The sequence below is a fragment of the Apis florea genome, unplaced genomic scaffold, assembly GCF_048593485.1.
Source record: "Apis florea isolate Af1SG1 unplaced genomic scaffold, ASM4859348v1 contig_2272_pilon, whole genome shotgun sequence".
Lineage (NCBI taxonomy): Eukaryota > Metazoa > Arthropoda > Insecta > Hymenoptera > Apidae > Apis > Apis florea.
Window position 1 is genome coordinate 668,719 of NW_028256549.1, and position 19,490 is coordinate 688,208.

The following is a 19,490-nucleotide window of genomic DNA, read 5'->3' on the forward strand; positions in this document are numbered from 1 at the left end:
TAAATTTAAAAAATTTTAATTTTATAAATTAAATGATTTTTGTTGATTACTTTAAATTAGAATGAAAAAATTATTTTGTTCATGTTTGCATTTTTATATTAATATTTTTGTAATTATAAATTAAATTATAATAATTAAATATTATTAATATTTTCAGACTAAGTTCCATGAGAAAATTAAGCGTAATAGTAATTATTTTTAATAGAAAATATGTTACGGAAATTAGGGATAGGGATAAAGATTGTAGTTTAAAACGACTGTTAAGATTAAAAAACGATTATCAATGTTTCGAAAAAATTGTGGTTCATCATACTAATGACCGCTCTATGTACAGAAATGTTTTATTCTTAAATTATGCACAAATTGCAATCAATACAAATGTATCTGAAACAAGCAAGTTGGGGGATGTCTCAGTTTTTTTTGCTGCCATGAGAATATTCAGATAAAATGGCAGCTGTTTTGTTAGATGTCAATGTGTTGCATTAACCGCCATGCGTTTTTGCAAAATCCTTAAGACATGTCCGATTAATTGTTGTCATATCCGGAAGAAAAGGCAGCTGTTTTAAATTGACAGATAATGTTTCATATTTCACTGATAATCAATTTAAAACAGTTAGCCATATCTATTTTATAGCTTAGTATAGTAAAGCTAGTTTATTTTTTCAGACATTCACATTTCGACTAAGTAGTATTATAGTAATAAAGGTATGCGCTAAGTCTGCACTTCAGCTAGATATCATAAAACATGTATCATTCCTTCTCTGGCACATCATACATTGGTATTACTAAGTATACGTTTACTTTCTTTTTAAATCATGCGAAACAATGCAGAAACGAACGTCATATCAAATCCTAATATTTGATATAGTATGCTTAGACTGTAATAAAAAAAACTAAATTACATGAAAAGTGAACTCGGAAATAAAAACCGACTTCTTGTACACCCATTTGTTTTTTTTACAATCAAATAAGTCATTTTAGCATCATGGTATTATTAATCAACACTCAGTATTGAAACATAAAATTGAAAATCTAGTGTTGTTAAATAACTCTAGTAATAATCGTAACAAAAAAAAAAAAAAAAAATCAATCTTGTAGTAAATAGAAGGAACATCATTGGGAACACCTTTTAACCAAGACTTCATGCAGCTGCCACCTACCATTGTTATAATTAACAATGGGAATCCATTTTTTCTTTCATCATATCATGTTTCGTCCTAGTTTTGTCGCAAAATGCTTTATACCCAGTATGTTCAATTATTGTTTTTTTTGTTTTTATATATGAATATAAAATAACACAAAACACGTACTTTTGTTCATATGTCAAAAATCTTTATTACAATTATTGCAATGATGTAAAAGATAAAAAACAAAAAGAAAATGAATAAAATTGATTAAATCCTGCGTTTTTGTACGTATTGTGTTATTTTTTCATAATAATAGCGACACATCTAGGCGAAAATTATTCAAATTGATAATTGACATACGAGCCACAAATATCCAGCCTATTATTAGATCTTTTTTCAAGTGATTAAGAAGTACTTCACAGTACATCCAAATTACTGTCACACAAGTTGGGAGCTTGGTATAAAAATGAGGCACAGTTTCACAATCAGGGGATTCTTTTTAGATGCTTCTACTATCTCCCAATGAATGTATCCATATATCAAACATGATAGCATAATCACTATCATTAAACTAAACCATGCATGGATATTAATATGTGTCCTTAAATGTGTTTAAGGAGAATGACGATTTCTTAAACAACAGTCGTATTCTTATCGGTAGCAAACAGTCTTAACAACGAGCGTAGACTAATCATGTCGCGATCCATAATCGTGTAGTCTTTGCGTAGGTATGCGTCATGTTATGTGCTGGGTGTTAATAGCTCTCATCAGGTGTAATGTTATATGTAAGTAGCAGTTGTCGACCATAATGATTGTTTAGCCACTGGTACCGTTAACCAGAGCTTCCTTAGGCTTATTGCTCTGTTGCATACGACGAGACCGTAATTCTCTTTGGCCTTTAGGCCCTTGGGAACTGTTGTTAGTAGTAGAAACGTCATTGGCTGGTGTTCCTTCTTTACTAGTTACAGTTGATTGGTCTCCTGGACCGGCATTGCTGCCTAAACAAATATATAGATTAACTCTGAGTGTTACTGTATATTAACATTAATACGCATTCTGAAACATATTTAATATTGCACTTACGCTTATGTTATATTAATACCGATCGTCCTAAAGAAATAAATCCTTTTTAAATTTCGCGTAATTACCTTTTTGATTATTTGTTGGTGTAGAACTACGTTGTCGAGAACGTCGAAGTCGTCTTCGTCTTATGCCTTTAGGTCCTCCTTCCACACTTGATACAGATTCTATGCATATGCAAACCATTGTGACCATCTTTTTATAAAATATAAAAGTACTACTGAAAATTAAATATTTTTGTGACTGATTATATAAAAAGCTACATTTCACATACGTTAGTAGCGTGCATTAGTAATCATCATCGATATTGTTAGTGTTAGATGGTCACAAGTGTTTGTTTCACAATCCATGCCATTCTCAAAGGATTTTACTAATCTTTAGGACGAAACGGCTGTTCTACTAAAATATTGGGAAAATATTGTTACCTCTATCAATACTTGAAACGTCTTGACTATCGAGAACAGTATCTTCATCATCTGTTGTTCGACGACGTTCATCTCTACGATCTCTACGTTGAGTTGGAGGACGACCTTGTCTACCACCCATATACCCTGAATTGCCTGCACCTCCTTGATGGCCACCTCTTGGCGGTAGATCCCTTACTCGATCTTCACTACCATCTAAGGTGTCTCGGCGTAATCCTGTAAATTAAATCAGATTTATAACAAAAAAACAAGTTAAAATTTGAATGTAACACGATGAACACAAACATTTTAATGATTTTGTAAAACAAATGAAATGATGAAAGATTAGTATCCTTACTTGTAGTCGATGATGATCAATGTAGCATTTAACACATTATCAATGATGTTTTCCATTATAATAACTAAGGGTATTAATTGGGAGTGAAGAGGCATCTTTGGAATCAAGCTCACTAATTTTTTAATTTCTTCTTCTACCGTTAATATTTATATTTCCATAAATTTATACAAATTTAAATGAAAACTAATATATTAATGTAGTATTAAATCACAGAATATAGTTTTATTGAATTACATTAATGTAATTAAGAACATTTGTAAAATACTTGTGATTGTTACTACCTAATATTTTATAAGTTAAAAATCAGATTCACGTGGAGTATTTTACAAGGTAAATTTTATTACAAAACGTATATAAGTACATTTTTAATAAAAATAATAACATAATTGCTTCTTAATTTCTTATTTATCAACTTGCAAACAACCTATATAGTTAAGACAACATTCAATTTTGTTAACGTTTAAAAAGCAATTAAAGTTAATTACATTCAATGTATTATTTAACTAAATGAAAGATTCAAAAGTCGTTATATACGTACATGTCATAAATTTGACGCGGCATATTCGTTAATCCATAAAAAGTAGTTACTCTTAAGATATATAATACGTGATTAGACAATTCGCACACAAAACAATATTATGTACTTTATTTATTTCTCAATAACCAATAAATCAAATAAATCACACACCGTGAGTTACTTAGCTACTACATGCATTTCCATTAAACACATACATGCAAATGCATATGGTTGCAGTTATTTTCTATTATAATTCCATGTTCTATGTGATGACATGTTTACAAATGCGAATTGTGAATATATCTATAGATATTAATTGAGGAAGTATAAAGTAATTATGACAAAAACAATGAATTACGAATAACGATGTACGATGAAAAACTAAATAGCTGAAACGGTTTTATAACAAATATAGCTTCAAATCTATATAATTAAACAATGAAAGGCATTAACGACTATAAAAAGATATTAAGATCAAATCTGATTTGAATAAATGAATTATTTTAACGTTAATAATAATAAAAATCATGAATAAATTAATACATGAAGAAAAAATTCTCTTTGTATATGTTTTGATCATTATTTTTTATGCTTATATTGATAAATTTACAAATTTGTAAGCTTTCAATTTATTAAATGTAATAAAGTAAACTTTTAAATCATTTAATGAGTATTTCCAAGAATAAATTACAGTAAAAACTCGTTTATCCGAATCTCTAACATTAAATTGTTTTATTTACTGAGCTCAAAAAAGATTCTTTAGAAAATATTTATCAATTCAAAGAAAAAAATATTTTTATAAGTTATATATTTGAATGTAGAGCTATATATGTAATTTATTTTATCTATTAACTTTTAGATATTAAGAAATATCTAAATACATCAAATTTTTCTATAGATTATTAAAAATGAGCAGTTTATTATATAGTAAAAAATGGATTAAATTATGACAAATAATATATGAGACAAAAAATATATTTGCACTGTATTGGGTAATGAATGAACTAGTAGGTGGTAGCGGGAATATCGAATAATATCCTGATTTTTATTTATTCAAACTAAAAAATCATCCCGCCAAATCCGAATAACTGAGTTTCTACTATAAACCTTGTATAGTAATAATCCTAGCACTGTTTCAACAAATTATTGAATGTTACTTTGTGACAACACGCCCTCTGTCTTTAAAATCTCTGGGTTCTCTACTGTCTCTCGTGTTGGATCCACCGCTTCTGCCATTACGTTTTTGTGTGTTCTCTACATTGTTGATATAGTCAGTAATAGTATTACCAGCATTGTGTCTGGCGGGAGCCCTACCCCTGCCACCACGTCCGCGAGATTGACCACCACGACCTCCACGGCCTCCACCACCTTCTTCTGGGCCTGTAATCATTCCTCGTCTTGTTGGAGGAAAGTTGGGCATTGGTCCTGTGGTCGATCCATGCATATTTCTTAATTGTTGGTCAATTTCTAATTTTTCTTGACGTAATTGTTCTACTTCCTTTAAGTCAAATAATAAAAAATTATAACAATAATAATTAAATTATATTATTTAAAATATATTATACATATATTTCATGCCATTATACCTTCAAATGCGCCAAATGATATTCCAATAACATTTTGGCATTAGCAATACTTTCAACAGTACCAACAAATACAAAGGGTACTTGACCCTCTTCTCTTGGAATTGTTGGTTGAGGTTCATTATCACCTTCTATCTTAACTCGTACCTAAAATTTATAATTATAATATTTAGAATTATTTTGTTAACTATATCATTAATAATTATTTTCATTAATTTTTATTTATTTTAATTATTATATCTATATATTTATAAATTATATTAATTTTATTTTAAATTAATATGAAAATTATTTTTGATAAAACCAATAAAACTATGTTCAACATATTTTTATAAACATTTAAAAAAATAATTAATATAATATAATACTCACCACACCACTTTTATCAACAATTTCTTGTATTATGCGACCATTTTTTCCAATTACTTTGCCTACCAAAACACGTGGTACTTGTATAGATTCTTCACTATATTCAAGTAAAGAGCGAGCTTTTTTAACTGCTTCATGTGTCTGTAATTAAATATGTATTCAATGTTTCTTTATAGAAACGTTATTTAAATAAATTTAAATTTATTTTATAAATAAAATATAATATAATAAAAAAAATAAATAAATATTTCTATTTTTACCTCTCCATATATTTTAAATGTGCATGAATTTTCTTCTAATTCTATATTTGTAATTCCATCAACCTTCCTTGCCTGCTGAATATTTGCCCCATGTGCACCAATTGCTAAGCCCATCAAGTCCTCTCGAACATTAAACTCATCTGTGTATCTAAAAAACAAAATTTTATCTTACATATATAATTTCAGATATATATAATTTTTTGTTCTTTATTGAAATATTACAGAATCTATAATAAAAGAATATAACTTATGTTTAATTAAATCTAAACAAATTCAAAATGATTTAATAACATTTTAAATTTTAAAATATCATCTAGATTATATTATTCAATTTTTTTTATTGATATTATAAATAATACTAATATAGCAGACAAATAACAGTTAGTTATGTAATATATTTTTAATATATGCTAATATTACTGTATAATAGAATCTTAATGTTTAATAACATAAAATTATGGTTTTCATTAGTAACATGCAATTTTACATTATTATACATTATTATATTACAGTACAGTGATAATATGCTTTAATTAAATTTAAATTCTTGTCAGTGGCTTGCATCCTGGCAGATAAAAATACTAATAAAAAAATGCTTTGTGAGCATCAAATATATGTATAATATATGTATAATGTATATTACAAATAATAAAGTGATATTCAAAGGTTTCAAAATTATTTTTAAATCAATAATAGATTATTTAATTTAGTTTTTTCACATTTTAGTTTTAAATATTTTTTATAAATTGAAATTTAATTATAAAATTATATTTGAAATCTGATTAAGTTTAAACATATAATACATTAAAAATTTTAATTATGACACATAATATGTACATATATATTTATATAAAATACCAATATATATTTTAATATAATAATATAAATAATAAGTAGATCATTTTAAAAAATAAAGCAATTTAGTAGTAAAAATTAAACCAATTTGAAATAATGAAATTATTATATAAAACATGCTCATATCTTTTTGTAAAAAAAAAAAAAAAAAAAAAAAGAAATATCATATACTACAAATATTTCACAATTTTGTTTCAAATTGTTTTAAATTTCTGAACTTTTTAATTTTAATATTTGAAAAATTTGCTTCTTCCAATGATTTAAAAAAATTTTACATAAATCTCATTTAATTTTTTAAATTATATAATATAATAATAAAAAAAAGTAATATTAAACAAAAATAAATAATTATAAAATTAAAGATGAATAATATAAAATAATATAAAATAAATAATATAAATTTGTTTTTGATATAAAAAAAATTAATTTTAATATAATTAGGAAAATATTTTCCTAAAAATAAAATAAAATATTATATTTTTTTATTATAATTTTAAAAGAAAATATTATATTTTCTTATTATAATTTTTATATTTGTAAATAAGAAGTAAATTTCTGTATAAAGATGATATGGTATACATTGTAAAAATAATATAAATTGTGTAAAAATGTTTCATAAATGAAAATGAAAAAAGTAAGTCATATATATATATATAAATAAAATTAAAAATTATAATAATCTAAATGATAATTATCCAGTATAAAAGTTTTGCATTAATTATAAAATATTACTCTGCTTAATATATATATATTATATATATTATATATATAGAGCAATATATATAATTCTTATCGAAATTTTACAGATAATTTTTTTTACATTTGGAAATATATTAGATAGAGCCACCATTTATTCAATTCTTTATTGTGCAAAACACTTAATATATCAGTGTTTCTCAAACATTGGCAGGCTAGAATATAATTTCTAATATTGAAAAAAATTAATAATTTTAAAACTCTACTTAATACATAAATGTAAAAAAAAAAAAAAAAAAAAAAAAAAAAAAAAAAAGAAAGAGAGAGATGAAGAAAAGGAAAAAGAGAGAAAAAAGGGAGGGGGAAGAAAAGAGAAAAAAGAAGAAAAAAAAAAAAAAAGAAAAAAGAAACAAATGAAAACAGATCACAGCTACATGTTTATGTTTACTATTTTATCAATCACGCAAAATTTTACTACAGAACTCATAATAAATAGAAAAAAAAAAAAAAAAAAAAAAATAAATAAATAATAAATTTTGTATGTCAGTGTACTTGAAGCATTTGAGTTTAAGTGAATGATCTACACAACGCCGAAGCATGCACATTTATAGTGTAGTTTCATTTTTCATTTAAAAAATGCAGCTGTGTGATTTATCATACAATAAGCTAAACTTAAATCTAAACCACGCTGCTGTGATCTCACCTTGAATTTGTTTTCACTCCTGCCTCAAAGTCTGAGACACGCTGATATATAAAGTTTGAAGATCTAAATTTGCTGAAATGAGAAAGAAACTCTTGGTGTAACTTATTGAAAACTTATATATGAGATGGCCCTATCCTGCGTCCCTGCCATTCTGTCTGTTTGCTCCTCACTAAATAATAAAACTTTAAAGTTTTATATAAATTTAATTTTTGAAATATTTATATAAAACAAACTATTCGACAAGAATTTCAATAAATATTGATTAATTTAATGAATAATGTTAAAAATTATATTGTTTTTTTACATTAACATTTTTTACAAATACACTTACAATTTGATATGATAACAAAGGATATATCACTGCATATTTATTTTGTGTGTGTGTATTTTTTTTAAATATTATATGCTCATAAACATACCTGTGTAAAAAAGAATTAATGTCCAGTGTTAGCATTAAACAATTCTTCACAAATTTCTACTAACTTCTTAAAATTTATTAAATATTATTTATTCAATAAAAAAATTATACAAACCCATTATCTGAATGTATGGAAGAATGAGTATCTCAATCTAAAAATATAATTTTAATAAGAATAATTAAAGTGTTCAAAGATAAATAACATGATAACTTTAAAAAAATTTAAAGTTATCCTAATTGCATATATTAATAGCTGAAACATGTAATGATAATGTCTGCTGCAAAAACATGTAAAGCATCTAAAACTACAAAGATATTTGTGATTTTTTTATATGATTATTAATGTTCAATATTTCAAACTTAATGAATTTTATTTTTAGGTCAATTTATTGATTAATGATAAAACAGATGATTTATTATGATAGATGAAACATGACAGAATTCAAAATTTTTTGTACTTCAAAAAATATGTGTAATATATATATAATATATATACATACACACATGCGCGTATGTAAAATACAACAAATATATATATATATATATATATATATATATGCATATATATGTATGTATTCAATATATGTAAATTAGATATATGCATATCTAATCTGTATTTTATAGTATATTTTATATTAAATATAATTATTAGAAATGATTTTATTTTAACCAAGATTAAATATCAAGATAAATAAAATTATTTATTGAAACAAAATTTTGAAAATGGTATTATATTTCCTATCATAAATTATTATATTTTCCTATTCTTGTGAAAATTTATTCTTGTTAATTTAAATATATAACGAATTAAAAACAAATTGTAATTATAGAAAAATTAGTTGAAATATTTAATATATAAATATATCATGTAAATTAAATTAAATTAATTTAATCATATTAGATACAGCTGATAATAGTAATCAGCAAACATTGAAAAATGTAGCATTAATTTATTTGTTATAATATTATGAAATAAACAAAAGAATATGTCAGCAAAAAGTGACATTCACTAAAGACAGATGAAAAAACACATTGTGTGCAGATTTATTACTATATGCACATCGTGCTCTTGTGATTGGCAAAAGTATGAAAAATAAGTATGAATAAATAACTATCACACACAGATGTATATGAATTTTAAAAATGTTGCATGAAGAAATTATTAAATACTTTATACACAATCACGCTTGTATAAACTATAAGGAAATGTATAATAAACATTTGTAATGTGACTACATAACATTCATGAAAATTATATGATGTTGAAGCAAACATATTAATGATTAGAAATCTTGTGAATTATTTCTGCCAGTAAATGCAAACCACAGACAGGATGGTAACCAGGACAGTGTATGGATAGGGGCAGGTTTTTAAATATCACAAGATTTTTCTTAATGGCAACACCAACTCTAACATTTTTACTTACCCCCCAATCGTTTGAAGTTTAGTTGACTCAAGTTGGCGTGCTGCTTCTTCTGTTCTTTTTAAAAGCAATACCTGCAACATATATATAAAATATTGCATTTGATATCAAATATACTTTTATTAAATTTATGTATATATAATGTATCTTGTATAATTTTATAATATCATAAAATATTTAAAAAATATCAAATCTCTTACAACTTATTTTGTAATTCACCTTTTGCGATAAGTTTCTAAAGTGCATTTCTTGGAGCATGGTACTGTGACGATGTAAATTTTCATGACGGGAGATGGCCAGCAATACTCCTCGTTCAGGCACATATCGGCACACTGCCGCCCCTATCGCTTTTTGAAATTCCTTATGTGCATTTTCCATTTTGGCACTATATTAAGTAAGATATTTAAAATATATATGTTATAAGTATTTCTTAGCTTTTTATAAAATAAGTTTGATATGATACATACAATTCTCTTAGATCTTCAGGTACTTCTATTTCGATCTTGTGAAATGTATTTTTATCAATAGGAGGATTAGGATTTTTTGCCCTCAGTCGTTCACTAGCTACAATTTCAGTATAAGCACATTCCCATCCCGAATATTCAACTACTTGAAAACCTCCTTTACTCATCTAAAATGATAATTTCATTTATAATATTATATATATACTTATTGTACTAATAAATCTCATGTATGTTGGGAAATAATTTTTTATTTACCTTAATGATTGCTTTCCACCATCCACATGCTTCATGCTCATTGGACCTAGAAAATACTTCAATCTCCATATTTTCAGAAAATTCTGGTTTTTGACCATCTGTTGGAGGTAGACGTACTTGAGCAAATGGAAATTTTGATTCCGGTTGCCAACTAAAACATAATCAATATTCATAAATTATCCTTGAATATTTTGAATAATATTACAAAATTATATGTATTAAATATATAATATCAAGATTATAATAAACTTTAACAAAAAGATATATATATATATATGTATATATATTTAAATATTATTCAATAAACCATATTTAATTGATATACATAAAATGTTAGATAATAAACATATTTATTGCCTTTATATGTATAAACATTTATTCCTTAAAATTTTTATAGTTTTATAACATAATTAATTGTCATCATTTTTTTTGTTCACTGATATATTATGTTACATTACTTATTCAATTTCTAATCAAACAAAATACAACTTTTAATATATTTCATTCTATATATTATATATAAATTTTTATATATTTAAAATTTAGACTAAAATTATATATATTTATATGTAATAAAAAAACTTAATAAAATATGTAATAAAAATTTAATAATTTATATATGATAATTTATATTAAATTTTTGAATACTCTTAGTAAAATTTTAAGCATTTAATATAATTTTTACCATTAACATACATACATATATATATATATATGAGTATATATATATATATATATATATATATATATATATATATATATATATAGAAATAAATGTATAAAAAAATCCTAAAAAGTTATAATTAATCAAATAATGATAACAAGTAATATCCATAAATATTATATAATTTTTGAAACTGTTGATGTAGGTATTAGAAATATTAGACCTTCTATAGCTGATAAAAATAGTATAATTCTTATGCTCAAAAGACTACACTGTTATTAGTTCAGAGTATCAGGGTAAATGTTCAAATATATTAGCAACTAAACTGTTTTTGAAAAGTAGAAAAAAAAACTTACTCATTTTCAAATGTTACTAAAACCTCGTCCTCAAAGACATCTGTGACAAAGGCCTGAAAAAATGAAACATAAAGCATATAAATTCATTCGTACAAGAATCACAGGTATAATGAGTAGCGTAAGACATTCGGACATAATACCGCGATACTTTCGGGATACGTTAGAGAGTAGTGTTTTTATAATTCTGATATTAAAGATATGCGTTTTTATGAATTGGGAGAATGTTGAGACGAATCGCAACATCAAAAGCTGACGAAAATCACGCCCTGTCAAACGAGACATGGCGTCGGAGGAAGCCGCGTTACCTCGCGAACATTTGAGGGCCGCGCTTTCGCGAAGTACGGGCGTCTCTTTTGTGAGATTAGAACCGCGCCATGGGCCGTAAGTTAGTCTATCCACGGCCTCAATCTTCCGCCCTGTTTTTTGTATACTTTTCACAGAACGAACCTTATAATATGCTCCGTTTTCGCCGCATACTTCGACTGTGAGATCCTCCATCTTGCTTTTGTGTGACGGCTCGCCTCCTTTGCAGCAGGCATGCTGGCGAGCGGGCAGCTGCACGAGTTCGAGGCTGCAAATTCGTTGTTCACCAATCGTACAACTCTTTTCCATGATGCAGCCTCTTTATTGGATGGATTCAGGCAGTGTTACCACTTTCACATCGCTAATTTACGTTTGAAAGAACTAGGATAATTGAAATACGCACCAGTGCATTCAGCACAAAACTGTGCACTTGTGTAACCGCTATTAGAAGTCAAATCATGACTTCGTGCCGCTTACGATCCTGTGGCCGCTTCTACCTGGCCCTAGTGTTCGCGATTTTGCGAAACGCGTGACGTGCCTTGACAGTACCGATGCGGAGAAGAGTATTATTACCAATCACTCAGTGCAGACGACAATGTCTGGAAGCAGCGATTCCGAAGAATTTTTTGATGCAGAGGATGATACTTTTCATCATAATGCACGGTAATTTTTTAATTTGTTTTATTAAAAATTTTATTTCGAATATAATTTTTTCGTATATATTGGACATTTAATAAAAAATATTGTTGTATAAATTAGATATACCTAGTTTAGATGTAACTAAAAAATTATTTATTATAAAATTTGATTTCCAATTTTCATTCTTTTTAATTCGATATATCTTAATTAAAGTTCTTATACATACAAAAGTTTTTTTCAAATCGTTTTTATATAACTGATTTTTATTATCGTATCATATTCTTAAGTAATTATCTTTGGTTAGGTCTGAATTTAAATACTTATATTAGATATTCATATATTCATATGAAATTATCACAATTGGTAAAATTTACAAATTTTTTATGAATCTAAATGTTAATATTGTTAATTTAAGAGATTTTGAAACAATTTTGTTATTATATAGATGTATTTGAATAATTATTAATCTATTTAATAAATCATTCATTTATTTTAATACAATTGTATTTTTTAAATTTTAATATTCGTTTATATAATTACAATTATTTTATTTATTTAGAGTTTATAATATATTTAGAAAAATTTTATATTCATTTTTTGTATATTCAAATATAAATAAATAAATAAATAAATATGTATATATTCATTCATATATAACAAAATAGATATATAAATAAAATAGATATATAAATAAATTTACAATACATAAATAAATTAACATTTTATTAAAATAAGACTCATTTTATATTTCATATTAAAAGAATTATTTTTATAATTAAAATATTTGGTTCTTATAGGAAAAATAAACAACGTGATTCTATCAGTGTTGAAACACAAAATAAGGATACATCAGAATCATCCAAAAAAATGGATGATGATGTTTTTGTGAAACCTGCTCAACCTAAACCAATTGTAGAACCAAAGGAACATATAATGATAGAATGTATAGTTAATAAAGATAAAAATGTAAGTAGTTGTCACTGTTAAAATTGTAATACATGTAATATTTAACGTTCTATTAGTGTTTAATAAAATTTATTTATTTAAATAGGAAGAAAATGGAAAAGATTCAAGTACTGATAAAAGTATAGGTAGAAGAAGATTTCGTGAACTCAGACAACGTATGCAAACAGAAGATGATGATATTGCAATTAATAGTTCCCCTCCAGATAGTCAAACATCATCAATCGAGGGTGTTTATCCTACTCCTTCAAAGACAACACATCCATTTAGGATTATAGAACATGATACTCTTAGTTTACAAAGCATGACATCTTTAGGACGAGTGGGCCGAATTTTAGCTGGAGTTGGGGACAGTGCGTCTACTACACTTGCACCAAATGTAACCCAGTGTCCCCCTTCTGCCATCCTTACCCGTGAAAGCCAGATGTCCTCCATTGCTAGTATTCCAAGCAAAGACGAGGACACAGCATCTGGTAAGGTGTCCCAGTCCTCCAGCATCCTTACGTTATCAGGGGATATCCTTCAGGAATCCTCTGTTAACAGTAGGTCCAATTATATTTCTCACTCACAAAATGATAAGACTGTTATGCTTCAAGAACCTGATGTCATCGCTAGTACAAAGAATAATGGAAAATCAAATGAAGATATTACTATGGTTGGAATACCTGTTGCACCACCAAGACGTAAAAAAAAGTCAAAAGTTCAAACACCTTCTGATCTTGCAGTACGATATTTATTAATATAATATTGCTACAGTAAAAAAGATATTATGTAAAATTATTAAGAATATAATATTAATAATAAAATAAGTAAATATAGATTTATGATTTTAGCCTTCTACAACGGAATCGGCATTATCAGCGTCGCCGTTACCAAGTCCTGCGAGTACTATCGAATCCATTACCAGAGAATTTGAACATTCTCTTGATATTCGATCTGCAACGAAAGGACAATATGTAGTTAAACCACAAGTAATATTATAATATTTGTAAAATATAATTTTAAAATATCAAATGAAATATAAATTGTTCAATTTTGTCATTATTTATACAGGATGAAGATAAGTCGAGAGCCGAAGGCCCGTCAACCGAAGAACTGGAAAGGGTGGAAAAAATGAAAGCTGAATTAATGAGCGTGAGGTCGAGTGACAAATCTAGTAGTCCATTGGGATCCATGTCTAATAACAGTATCGGTCGATATTCTTTAGGTCCTCATAAATTATCAGGTTTAAGTCCGCAAGGTTCAAAAGAAAGACGAAAATCAGCAGGTGACCAAGATATGGTTCAGCAATTAAATATGTTTGTAAGAACAAGAACAGATTCTGGAAAACGTCTAACAGATATGGTATATACTTGATAGAGAAATGTTATTTCTTATTACATACATGCATATTTTACTAGAATTACGTTAATAATGTTTTTAGGAAATCTTGGAGCAAGTAACAGTTTTAAATTTGGATACTGGAGAAAGAGTACCATTGAGTATAGCAGAAGATAAATTACCGCAATGTATTAATCCTTTATCGCTTCATATTATGAGACTTACTTCAGAATATATAAGTAATTCTAGTCTAGAAAAAGAAAAAGAAAGTGACGAAGAAAGTGTTGATAGTAAAATGTCTAGTATACCGCCTGATGAAGATGTATCTGTTGGTAGAGTTCGAAAAAAAACACAAAAGTTGAAACGATTCTTAGGATCTACTGTAAAAAAAACAATGGACAAAGCAAAATCTATTGCACAAGAAGTATCGCATGCAAGGCATAAAGAAGATGTTATGGATATAGTAGACGAAGTATATCCTGGTGAACAGCAATACATAAAATTAAAAGCATCTAATAGTCATAAAGGACCGTATGAATTTAGTTGTTTACAGCATGTTCAAGATTTGAGTGGCGAACATGTAGGTCCTGTTTGGTGTATGAAATTTTCAGTTTGCGGACGATTACTTGCCACTGCAGGACAAGATCGAGTTTTAAGAATTTGGGTTTTGCGGGATGCTTTCACGTACTTTCAAGATATGCGAACTAAATACAATGCCGAGAAAGTTAGCCCAACTCCTTCCCAAGAATCTTTGGTTTCACAACAATCTATGGAAGATCCTAATGTTGTGGCTAGTGCCTTTAGTGAAATAGAAGGGACGAAAAGTCCTTTTATGCCAAAGCCTTTTTGCACTTATACCGGACATACCTCGGATTTGCTCGATGTTTCATGGTCCAAAAATTATTTTGTCTTATCATCATCAATGGACAAAACTGTTCGACTTTGGCATATATCACGAAAAGAATGTCTATGTTGTTTCCAGCATATCGATTTTGTTACAGCAATAGTGTTTCATCCTCGCGATGATCGTTATTTTCTTTCCGGATCATTGGATGGTAAACTTCGATTGTGGAATATTCCAGATAAGAAGGTGGCTGTGTGGAACGAAGTCGATGGACAAACTAAATTGATTACTGCTGCAAATTTTTGTCAAAATGGAAAATTCGCGGTAGTTGGTTCTTACGATGGCCGATGTATATTTTACAACACGGATCAATTGAAGTATCACACGCAAATACATGTTCGATCAACAAGAGGTAAAAATTCAACGGGAAGAAAGATTAGCGGTATTGAACCTATGCCAGGTGAAGATAAAATTTTGGTTACTTCAAATGATAGCCGTATACGATTATATGATTTGCGAGATTTAAATCTATCATGCAAATACAAAGGTTACGTTAATGTCAGTAGTCAAATTAAAGCAAGTTTCAGTCCCGATGGGCAATATATAGTTAGCGGCTCGGAAAATCAATGCATTTATATTTGGAAAACTCATCATGATTATTCTAAATTTTCAAGCGTACGTAGAGATCGAAATGATTTTTGGGAAGGTATAAAAGCTCATAATGCCGTAGTGACGTGTGCAGTGTTTGCACCAAATCCAGATAGTATTATTAAACAAATTGAAGAAAGAGAACATTGGGAAAATAAAGAGGATGCAAAATTAGGTAGTTCAACCGTAGATGTTCCTCCCGTTGATCCTGTGGTCGAGCAGCGTACTAAAGGCTGTGGTGGACATGTCCTTGTGAGTGCAGATTTCAATGGCTATATAAAGGTTTTTCTAAATAAAACAAAACCTAAACACAGTTCTTTACCAGCATCTGCTCTCGCGTAACACAACACTAGATTGATTTATGCACTATTGTTAATACAAAAAAAGATTAATAAGAACACCAATATTACATACAAATATTTGTTTTACCTCAGTGAATTATATAGAACTCGCTGTATGCTGTTTTTAAGGTAAATACTTTTAAGGTATTAAATACTTTCGAAAACAGAATATTTTGAGATGCATGCCAAAAGGCTTACTTCACAATAAGAAAGCTTCTATAAGATAGTTAGGAATATTAAAATATATAAATTTGTGATGCTCAGGCAAATATATATATATATATATTTTTTTTTTATTATTATTATTAAAATAAGCAACAAAAATATCTCTTTTATTTATTATAGATTAAATAACATTTATAATTTTTATTAAAATTTTAAGTAAATTACAATACAAACCGTATCGATATAATTTTATAAGATATTGTATTTTTAACACTTTTTTAAATTTGACATATTTTTATTCATTTTTTTTTTTTTTTTCCTCTTCTTATACTTCTTATATCTTTTCGGTGCTGGTTCACTGTGGTCATGTACGTGAATGAAATCTTGCCGAAATTATGGTTAATGGAATTGTTCGTTTTGATGATATCTATCGACAGAAAGAGCACCTTGGTGAAGAAACAAAGTATAAATAAAAACAAGCACGCAAGCAATGGCCGAATAGAACAATTAACGAATTGTACGAATAACCATTAATTTATAATACTTGATGATCCATCATTAGGCCATCAATGTTGGATAGTATTTAGAAAATCGTTTCATGAAAATCAAATTGGATTTTCAAATCCTGATGGTTTCTAAAATGTCATAGAACTTTACCATGATAAGATAGCGTAATACATCGAAGACAATATATTAATTTAAAAAAAAAAGGAAAAAAAAAAAAAAAAAAGAAAGAAAAAAAAAAGGAAAAAAGAAAAAAAGAAAAGTGATTTGAAGTTAAAACGCATCATTGTTAAGTTTTTGTACGAATATAATTCATATTTTAGAGATTCACTACACACGTTCAAAATGAAATTTTATTACAATATAAATTTAATTTATACGTACAGTATCAATTGATGTTAGCAAAGAGTTTACCTTGTACACAAATATTACGTAAAAGTTATCATAATACTCATAATACTCGCTATGTTTAACGTTCGACACTTGAATGTCGTAACTGTCATTTTAATCTGATTTAAAGATATATGAAATACCTGTTTCGCAACGTGTCAATTATAACGGCAAAGACGTATATACCGTGTACGAGGAACGATTAAAAAGATGTTTCAAACTTTGCGATTTTACGATTCTTATGTATTTGATAAATCACGTCTTGAAGGATGATGCGCTATTTAGTCGCGTGGTGAAGGTTAGATGGTTAATCTCTGTGCCACACAGCATTATAACAACTTGCACAGTCGCAAATATGATGAAACCATCGAATCACAACGTATGATGTATTTTATTTGTATCGTAAATTTAATGTAAATACGCAGAAAAAGAATTGTAGGTATTTTGTGTAAATGCAATTGTAAATATATATTATTCAAGCGATAGCGTAATCGCTTATTAACAACATTGTCATTCCGACAGCGGCGTGCACAAAACTATTGTTTGTGATCTCGTAGTAATCAATAATCATGTAATATATCAATGTATCAATAGTGTATTCATGTATGAAAACGTGTCTGTTTTTTATGTTGCCGTCACACAACAATATACATAAAATTTACATTAATCATTAGAAATGTCTCTTCATCTATCAACTCCTCGCATACAATTTTTCCTCTTCGCATATATATCCATATCCATTTATAATAATCTTTTACTTCAATTTTTGCAATTTAAAATCGAGGAAAAAATTAAAAAACAATTAAAAAACAATTAAAAAATTACTCCACTTCTCGGGATATTTTCACGATATATATTCACGAATAAGAAATCGAACGATCATCCGTGTTGTTACATTGTTACACAAGAAGACAGTACCGGCAGATTCTCATCTATAGGTCAACAATGTATGTGCGGTCAGTCGGTCGGTCGGTCGGTCGACCAGCCGGTTGACTGTCAACTGATTCACCCATTTACACATTCATACGTCTGGGTATACACACACATATCTACGCAAACATTGTTCCGAGTAATTAGGATGAAAGTGTACTACAAACTTAACGCTTTATGCGAAATAAACAGATACCGTAAAACATTTGTTTTCGAACTATGTATGTATGTATATATATATATATAACTTTAAATTTTGATACATCAAAGTCTTAAACAATTAATTTAATCGGATAATACATCTTATATAAAGATTATTTAGAAATAGTAAAAATATTCCTTTTTCATTTCTTATAAATAATATCATCTAATATCGTTTAATAACAAATTCGGAACAAATTCCATAATTTACATAATTTAAACTATATCGAACGCTTGAAACTTGAACTTGGATCCAAAGGAATGTGCAAGAGGAATGATGAATTGATCGATTCGTTCTTACGCAAAGTTTGCAAAGTTAAGAAGACGAATTTCGTTGAATTGGGTTCAACCTGCACCTAGGATAGGAGATCATACAACGCGGAAAGATGTTAGAGACAGGCGGCGTGTCGGGGCCGACAAGTGGCGCGCATCACGCGAAAACAGGGATAACGAGAAGGACAGGGAACGACGAATAGGAGCACCACCGCGACCACGTTCACAAGAATCGTGGTCGTGGTCGTCAGGAGTGTGGTTCGAACGAGAAGAGATATCCTCCGGTTCGTGAGGGACCTATATAACTGTACTGTGTGTCTGGGTCAGGGGGCGGGCCGCCACGTTTATAGTATACTCTCTATATTGGACAGGTGTACCCCATTCCGACTCCACGAGTTCTCGCGTGCACCATCGAGCCAAGGCAGGCTGTAACGTGT

The 19,490-nt window shown here is 27.9% G+C and overlaps 2 protein-coding genes across 8 annotated transcripts; one reads left to right on the top strand and one right to left on the bottom strand.

Moving 5' to 3' along the window:
• Window positions 1-260: 260 nt before the first annotated feature.
• Window positions 261-12,144, bottom strand: Fmr1 (synaptic functional regulator FMR1). Of its 5 annotated transcripts, XM_086917677.1 has the most exons (14): window positions 11,980-12,144; window positions 11,533-11,585; window positions 10,513-10,663; window positions 10,261-10,424; window positions 10,013-10,178; window positions 9,797-9,867; window positions 7,953-8,024; window positions 5,699-5,846; window positions 5,442-5,579; window positions 5,073-5,216; window positions 4,774-4,984; window positions 2,633-2,848; window positions 2,276-2,374; window positions 261-2,125 (listed from the first exon to the last, which is right to left on the bottom strand). In XM_086917677.1, exons 1-14 carry the CDS (start codon window positions 12,142-12,144, stop codon window positions 1,944-1,946), a joined length of 1,980 nt encoding a protein of 659 aa, XP_086773803.1. In that variant the 3' UTR covers window positions 261-1,943. The 5 variants fall into 5 exon arrangements, with proteins under 5 accessions (XP_086773803.1, XP_086773804.1, XP_086773805.1 ...); XM_086917678.1 differs by lacking the exon at window positions 7,953-8,024; XM_086917679.1 differs by lacking the exon at window positions 2,276-2,374 and having other exon boundaries at window positions 11,980-12,108.
• A 74-nt stretch (window positions 12,145-12,218) lies between these two features.
• Window positions 12,219-18,326, top strand: LOC100864304 (WD repeat-containing protein 44). 3 transcript variants are annotated; one of them, XM_003692051.4, is made up of 7 exons: window positions 12,219-12,498; window positions 13,272-13,440; window positions 13,526-13,910; window positions 14,034-14,161; window positions 14,271-14,408; window positions 14,491-14,781; window positions 14,861-18,326. In XM_003692051.4, exons 1-7 carry the CDS (start codon window positions 12,431-12,433, stop codon window positions 16,589-16,591), a joined length of 2,910 nt encoding a protein of 969 aa, XP_003692099.1. In that variant the 5' UTR covers window positions 12,219-12,430; the 3' UTR covers window positions 16,592-18,326. The 3 variants fall into 3 exon arrangements, 2 of the variants coding, with proteins under 2 accessions (XP_003692099.1, XP_012339675.1); XR_001111727.3 differs by having other exon boundaries at window positions 12,243-12,498; window positions 13,526-14,161; window positions 14,861-16,719; window positions 17,193-18,326; XM_012484221.3 differs by having other exon boundaries at window positions 12,243-12,498; window positions 13,526-14,161.
• Window positions 18,327-19,490: the final 1,164 nt, after the last annotated feature.

Bases quoted from the DNA above. Each gene is read 5' to 3' on its own strand.
- LOC100864304 (XM_012484221.3), top strand. From the start codon at position 12,431: ATGTCTGGAAGCAGCGATTCCGAAGAATTTTTTGATGCAGAGGATGAT. The intron at 14,162-14,270 runs GTACGATATTTA...TTATGATTTTAG, and splicing joins AAACACCTTCTGATCTTGCA to CCTTCTACAACGGAATCGGC. The intron at 14,409-14,490 runs GTAATATTATAA...TTATTTATACAG, and splicing joins AATATGTAGTTAAACCACAA to GATGAAGATAAGTCGAGAGC.
- Fmr1 (XM_086917677.1), bottom strand. From the start codon at position 12,144: ATGGAAAAGAGTTGTACGATTGGTGAACAACGAATTTGCAGCCTCGAA. The intron at 10,664-11,532 runs GTAAGTTTTTTT...ATTATGTTTTAG, and splicing joins TTAGTAACATTTGAAAATGA to TTGGCAACCGGAATCAAAAT. The intron at 10,425-10,512 runs GTAAATAAAAAA...TTATCATTTTAG, and splicing joins GGTGGAAAGCAATCATTAAG to ATGAGTAAAGGAGGTTTTCA.